Consider the following 8,008-nt stretch of genomic DNA (forward strand, 5'->3'; position numbering starts at 1 on the left):
AGAATCAAAAGCTGCAAAAGACGTAATTTCATTGATGACATTCTGGAAGAGGACAGTGACAAGTGGTTGCTACAGACCCGGACACAAGAGAGGGGTTTGATTCCAGAAGGGCAGGAAGGATGCTTTGAGGGGATGGAGACAGTCTTCATCTTGATTGTGTGGCTGGTTATGGAACTGCATATGCTGCCAAACTCCACATAACTGTTTATCTAAACTAGATGGATTTATGTATATAAATCATGCATCAAAGGTTTTCTGTGAAGCATATCTGATAAAACTCAGGTGGAAAATGCAATTAGGCTTTACACTGATGAGTGAGACTTTCTTTTTTTAGTATCAAGAATTGAACTCAGAACCTCATGCTTGCCAGAGAGGTGCTGTGCCACTGAGCTAATCCCTGGCCCTCATGAATGATTTTTTTTTTCCCCCGAACTGGAGATTGGACCCAGGCCCTTGCACTTGCCAGGCATGTGCTTATTCAATTGAGCTCTCTCCCCAGCCCCTGATGAATGAAACCTTAAAAAAATAATAAAGCCAATTATTTCCACAATCAATGACTTAGACACAGTATAAAATGAAATCAGCCTTAAAGAATTATTTTCACATTTTGCATTTTAGGCTAATCTCTGTGGCTGCACAGAGGGAAACAGCCAAACCTGTTTGGGAAAGCGCCTGTCCTCCAGCACCACGGTACAGCCTTGGGCAGGCCTCAGCCCTCTGGCTGCCAAAGGGCCATGAGAAGGCACTTTCCTGATGGAAAATGGCGTATCCTGGGACCATGGAAGTGCTGTGAGAAAACTCCGTAAGAGTAATCATTCTGGTCACAGAAAGGATTAATAATTGCTCTCTCAGACTCAAGATGCAGTACTTTGCTTTTATTGCCATCCAGCCTAACTAAATTTGGGAACCAAAGATTTCCTTGAGAAGCAAAGTTTTCCTCGCAGGAAGCCCAAAATAATGTGGTGAAAAACTCGAACCATGGGGCACGGGTCAAGTGAGGGCTCCAAGGATGCGCTGGGGGCAGGGATGCAAGGCGAGGACAGAGCAGTTGGGATGGGCCATGCTCTGTCCTGTCCGCAGTGCAGAGCCCTGAGGGTGCAGAGTGGTGCTCCTCGTGTTCTGAATGCATCACCCTGTAACTGCGGACCGCGCGAGGGCACACTCACCTGGCCCACGGGGAGTGCTGCGCTTATTCCTTTAGGACATTGCACAGAAGGCCAGGTGAGACCTGACATCGTCCTGAACTAGGGCGCACGGTTAGCGCTAGGCAACTTTGCGATGGATTCCGTATCGCACCTTCTTCAGGATAAGTTTCTGAGGAAGATGTCGAATTTGGAGAAGTCCTTGTATTTCCAAAGGACATTTTGCCACAGATGAAGAGCAGGTGAACAGTCTTTCATAAAGCCAGGCATTACAGAGATTTGCACAACTACTTTTAAAAAAGTGACTTACCTCTTCCAGCAAAGATACCTACAGGGGGACTAGCTGGGTTGAATAGGATTTCTAGCTGTAGTTTTCTGAGGAACCTCCACACTGATTTCCAGTGTGGTTGTATTAGTTTACATTTCCACCAACAGTGGAGAAACGTTTTTTCTCTGAACGCCTGGCCAGTTTTTATTTGCTTTCTTGATGGTGAGCACCACGCCCCGCCCCGGGAGTAAGATGTGTGAAGTGAACTAAGCACCTGCTAGCGCTGGGACCGCAGTTCCATCCCCAGCACCACAGGCTGTGCCCGCCCCAACCCCAGTGTGCTGTGCCAGCCACAGAGACTAGGCATGGTGGCGCAGGCCTGTAATCCCAGCGCTGGGGAGGCTGAGATGGAGGATCACTACGAATCCTCTGCGAAGTGAGACCCCGTGCCAAATGCATAAAAAACAAACAAACAAAAAACAAAACAACAACAAAACAACAAAAACAAAAAGGAAAGGAAAAGAAAGAATGTGTGAAATGAAATAAATCAGACACTCGAGCTTAAATGTTGTGTGACTTCTCTCAGATAAGAAACTCAAAGTATAAATACAGAACAAAATAAAAGAGAGTAAGGAGCAGGGAGATGGATCGTTTCAAGACAGGGAGGGAGGGGAGAGGGACAAGGGAAGTACAAAGAACGCAGCCTTGCGGGGCAGTGGGCCAGCTCCCCGCGACGAGAGTGATCACCATGTACCGCAAGTGTATACTCATAAAATTAAAAATAGTTTAAAAAAAAAAAAAAGTGACTTAGGTTTTGTGTCACCAGCTGGCTCTGCTAATTTATAAAACTTCCCGAGTCACACGGGTTCGTGCTGTGTGCAGACCGTTGTATCCTGCCCTGTGGCATCTGGAAGCTTCTTTTTCAGACAGGATCTCTAGAAAAGCCAGAGAAAACTGGCTGAACAGTCTTAGGCTTAACAGGAAAGGCCTAGAGACGGAGATGTTGGCCAGGCCTTTGCGAGACGCTGCGTTTGAGCCTGAGGTCACACTACAGAGTTGTGAATGTTTTTATTTTATTTTACTATTTTATTTTGAAGAGTAAAAACAAAAGGAAAAACAAATAGAAGAAACAAAGGCAGAAATAGTTCAGCGTATAGCAGTACGCAGAAAGTAGGAAGGTTAGTAAGAGAAGGGTGAGAGGGATCACGCAGGAAGAACAGTGAAAATGCACCCTGCATGTTCCAGATTCCCACAATAGATAGTCTTGGACTGATGTGTGACCCGCATCCAGGGTGGTTACTGCAACGTGCAACCGCTTGGCTCGGGGGTACTTTTGCGTTTGGCGCCACCTGCTGGCCGGCGCCTGCTCTGTCTCCTCCGCGCACCGATTCCTCGTACGCACATGGTACCTTGGCTTTCCCGAGCAAACGCTAGACTACACAGACTGCAGGGTGAACGGTGCCTACCGGGACGGCCCGAGCCCCTGGAGGCATGGGCGCCCTAGCTGCGAGCGCTCCTGTGTCTGGCAGGCGCTCCGGGCGTCTTTTGGTCGGTGGGTGCACACGACAGCGTCTCTGTCACCCCCCGGTTCCACTCTGAGCACCGGGGGGACCAAGACCATACCTTTCTCCCCACCCGTCATCATTTCTTGTCACCTGTGCCGTCAAGCCGATGCGAGGAGTCGGATTGCCAATTTCAGCAAGGGACTTGAGCACCTCTGGGCAGACCCAGCACAGACGGAATGATTCAACCTCGGCTCTTGGCAGCGATCAGAAAGACCAACCATCGCGCCACCCCTATCCAGAGCGTGGAATTTATCTTAGGTGATTTTTTTTTTTCCTTTTAGCCAGGGGAACCAAGTTCTGATGTCTCATTCGGCGTCAGAGCTAAAACTTGGGTATGTTTGTGACAATTTTTTCACAATGGTAGTGGAAGGTACTAGTGTCCTGCTGATAAATGTTTACAGGTCGGTTCTGCAGGGAAAGATCTGCCATCGTGGAGGAGAGAAGTGGCCACAGCAGCACAAGGGAGCCCAGCCAAATGAGCCTTGAGGGCTAGGTGGGAACTGCCAGGCTCTCAAATCAAGAATATAGAAAATCAGGGCCGGCGAGACAGCTCAGTGGAAAAAGTGGCTGCTTTGGCAAGCGCAGGGACCAGAATGCGATCCCCAGCACCACGTGCTGTGCCTACCCTGCCACCAGCCGCTGAGCTGCCCCTGAGACTGGGCTTGGTGGCACATGCCTGTAATCCCAGCGCTGGGGAGGATGAGACAGGAGGATCAGTAGGAGTTGAGATGTGTAGTAAGACCTTGTACCAAATAAATAAATAAAAGGTACAAAAATATATTAAAAAAGAATATAGAAAATCAGTGAGGGATTGAGTTCATGCTTATGACAGTAGAAGCAGATGGCTTGGCAAGGGATGTGAGCAGGCACACACCACAGCAACACGCAGGTGAGTCTGGATTGGAAGGCCAACGTTATTCAACTCATTATGCCTCACAGATTTGCATTTTCCACCAGATCCAAGTGCTTCCATAGAATAAAAAAGGCTGTACAGGTGGAACAACCCAGAATTTTAGTCAAAGAACATGGTGTTCGGCTGCTACTCACAGCAGTGGATACCCGGGATTTGCAGATGCGGTGGACAACAGTAGCTGCTGGCAGCCTGTGAACCGCTGCACCGCTAGCAGGTTGAGGGTCACCCAAGTGCGGTCTCCAGCGCACACACGCCAGATGCCTGGTAACAGGGTGCGGGGCTGTTTGAACTTCACCGCTCCTTCAGGACATGGACTTAAACCACTCGATACAGAGTTTATGAAGTGTTCGCATGAGAAAGAATATCATCCCACGTTTGCCAAAGCTGATACACTCACACCCGAGGAATGCCAACAGTTTAAAAAAACAGATAATGAAAGAAATCCAAGAACATAAAAGTAAAATCTATGAGCTTCCAGAAACAGATGATGAAAAATAAAAAAAAAATAACTGGTTAAAAACATAAAGGACCACTTACCTCTTGCTGTGGTGGGTAACATCACTGACCTGGAATAGCAAAAGCAATCTTGGGCACCAAAGGCAAGCTAAGGGGCATTGAAATCCCTGACTTGAAAGTATACTACAAAGCTACTGGGACAAAATCAGCATGGTAGTGGCAAAAAAAACCCAAAAAAAACAGACCCAAGGATCAATGGAGCAGTTTAGAAGACGCAGATACAAATACAAACACAGGCAGCCACCTTATCTTTGACAAAGGGGCCAAACATGCATACTGGAGGAAAGATAGCCTCCTTAACAAGTGGAAAAACTGGCTCTCCACATGCCAAAAACTAAAACTAGACCCAGGTCTATCACCATGCACTAAACTAAGACTAAAGTCAGAATGGATTAAAGATCTAAACATTGAAACAGAAACACTTAATCTCCTAGAAGAGAAAGTAGGTGGAAATCTTGAAGATATAGGGTTAGGCAAACATTTCATCAGCAAAAACCAAACAGCAAGGGAACTACTGCAAAGAATCAACAACTGGGACCTCCTCTTATTTGAGAAGTTTCTGCATGTCAAAAGAAATCAGCAGCAGAGCAAAAAGACAACCCAGAAATTGGGAAAGAATCTTAACAGATTATTATTCAGACAAAGGTCTTCTATCTAGAATATACAAAGAACTAAAAGAAAATTAGGCTCCCAAAATTTAAAGACCCAATCCAAAAATGGGCATCTAGATGAATACACACTTCTCAGAAAAGGATATACAAGTGGCAAATAAATACATGAAAAATGTTCCACAGCACTGGCCATTAGAGAAATGCAAATTAAAACAACACTGAAATACCATCTCACCCCAGAAAGAATAGCTATCATAAAGAAATCAACCAGTAATGAATGCTGGAGAGGATGCAGGGTAAAAGGAACCCTTCTCCACCGGTAATGGGAATGTAGACTACAACCACCATGGAAATCCATGTGGAGACAGTTCAAAATCTAGGACTGGAAATCCCATTCAACCCAGCTATTCCTCTTCTGGGTATTTTTGCAAAAGAACTGAAAACTTCATACCATAGTAATATATGTGTATCCATGTTTATAGCAGCACAATTTGTGATAGCCAAATCTTGGAAACAACCAAAATGTCCATCACCTGAGGAATGGATGAAAAAGATGTGGTATTTTTATACAATGGTGTATTACTCAGCTATAAAGAAAGACAGACTCAAAGTCTTTATTGATGAGTGGATGCAACTTGAGGCTATACTCATAAGTGAAATAAACCAGACCCACATGTGTAAATATCATGTTATATCCCTAGTGCAAGAATTCAAAAGAAGAAATAAAATCTGAGCAGTATAACAGATACAGTAAAATGGAAAGAAACAGAATTTAGGATTAAATAAGAAAGAGGAGAGAAAAGATAGGAAAGAAGGTAGCGGGGAAAACATGCAAGTATATATACAGGATGGCTGAGGTGGTTATACTAAGAATTTCCATCAGTTTTTTTGAAAATAGCAGCTAATGTGTAGAATTTTCACCTCGACTAACTCTGTACACTGTTATCTGCAATCTCAGTAACTACACTGAGGACAGGATTGTGTAATACAAAAGCCATGCTTGAGTACTTCTCATCTTGGTCTTCTAAATGTGTACCATTTCTAATGTCATATCAATTATTACTGTACTCTTTAAAATAAATTTTTAAAGAAAGGTAATAAAAGAAAAAAAGAGACATGTATAAAAATTTAACATTGCTTAAAGACAAGCAGTAATATTCAATATGTTCAATCTTATGTAACCATATCTGTTAACCTGAGCAACAGATTTGATGATAAATACAGAAAATATATCAACCATTGTTAATCAGCTATTCTTGTTTTGAAAATCTGTGGCATATGTATTGTTGTATGTTACCCTGTTTCTGTCCTTGTTTCTAATTTTTGTTCTTGCTTTTGTTTTTACTCTTCAAACTAAAATAAAATAATAATAAAAAAGAAGAAAAAGATAAAGGACTGCTTACCTCTTGCTGTGGTGGGTAGCAGCACTATCATTGAAGTCAATGGCAAAAGGGTCAAAGTGATGCAGGGGAAAAAACTGATCTCGGGTGGATGACCTCCAAATGATACTGGGAGCCTCCAAATGACAGGGAAAAATGACCTCCCGACATGGCCTGCACAAGTTCGTGTTCTCTAAAACTGAAGAATGAATTTTAGGAACAAACGGAGGTTATGAGCAGAATATATTTACTGAGGGAAAGAAAGCTCCTGTCCCAGAGAGGGACAGGAGGGGGGCCCTGAGTGGGTAGTCCCTGGAAAGCTGTCTCTTCCAGGGACTTTTATAGAATAAAACCATGCAGTGAGGCAGGTCTAAGGTGATGGGAGAGAACATGGGAACTCGCTTAGGTGGATGTGGGATGGGACAAAGCTATGGTCACCCAATGGGACTACAAGCAGTATTGCTCAGGTAAAATTGATTAAGTCCAGGACCAAATGGGGAAGTGAGTCATGCAGCAAGTGGGCATGAATGTAGAGCAGGGCTTTATCAGGTAGCCATCCAGTAGTAGTCAGATTAATGATTTTTCTGGCTCCCTCAGGGTGATGGTCAATCTCGGATGCCAATCTTTAGGGAGGTCAGCATTTGTTTGATCTTTGGTGTTTAGGTCTGGTCCATGGCAGGAGCATCCAACCCTCCCAAGAGTTGCAAGATATCTTGTCTTCTGTGATATCTCCTTCGAGTGCTTGGCCCTGTCTGACTGCCTATAATATTTTTATCTAACTCGGCTGCCTACAACAAGAGGAAGGCCATCCCCTTGGGGTGTGGTTAAAGTTGAAAATAGCAAACATTGTGCTTTTACATTTCTGAGAAATGTGTTGATAAGGACACACACGCAGGACTTGAAAGATGTCACCGATAGTGTGTCCTATGAGAACGGCAGAAGCAGAAAATCGGCAGCTGCCACTTCCAACGGAGTAGACAATAAGAACAAAGGGCAACTCACTAAGCACCCCCTGGCACAGAGGGCAGTGGAAAGGAGGGGGCACGAAGCCAAGATAAAGATGGAGATGGAGCAGGTGTTGGAGATTAAGGCCAAAGGGGGAGTTCAGAACCTAGAGGACTCTGAGGCTGAGCTCCCGCAGCACCATGGGCAAAATGAGGAGCGTCTGGAAGCACAACACAAAGAAGGAGAGGGAAAATGGCCTTGGTTTGAGGAAGAGAGGCTAATTGGGAAGCTCAGCAATGTATCTTTAGAGCAACAGAACTCTTTGGGAACTTTGGCAAAGAACAGGGAGAAAGGAACAATCTTTTCAACTCTGTTGACTAGCAGTTACCTGTAAATTGCTGATACGTCCACTAGGACAGCAGGGCTTGTTAGGTCCTCTGACCATTTTGCACCAGTCTATAAATCCATAATATTGGATTTAACAGCATGAAAAAAAATATTTTATTGTTGTTCTTGATGGAACTAAGATGTCTTGAATTTTCTAGACTGGGCATACTTACAAAGCAACAGGTCTCAGTATGTTTCTGTATTTTCTTTTCTTTGTAATTATTAAGCAGATGTCTTCAGTTTAATGCAAGAGACCATTTTACCATTGTTCATGTTGTGTTG

At 44.3% G+C, this 8,008-nt stretch overlaps 1 protein-coding gene across 1 annotated transcript in view; it reads left to right on the forward strand.

Annotated features, from left to right (window-relative positions):
- Positions 1 to 7,733, forward strand: part of Utp23 (UTP23, small subunit processome component) — a 53,111-nt gene extending 45,378 nt beyond the window's left edge. The window contains exon 4 of the mRNA XM_012517445.2: positions 7,277 to 7,733. Coding sequence (XP_012372899.1) covers positions 7,277 to 7,733 — 457 coding nt within the window. The remainder of the gene's footprint in view (positions 1 to 7,276) is intronic.
- Positions 7,734 to 8,008: the final 275 nt, after the last annotated feature.

This window comes from Octodon degus, unplaced genomic scaffold, assembly GCF_000260255.1.
Source record: "Octodon degus isolate 3935 unplaced genomic scaffold, OctDeg1.0 scaffold00179, whole genome shotgun sequence".
Classification (NCBI taxonomy): domain Eukaryota; kingdom Metazoa; phylum Chordata; class Mammalia; order Rodentia; family Octodontidae; genus Octodon; species Octodon degus.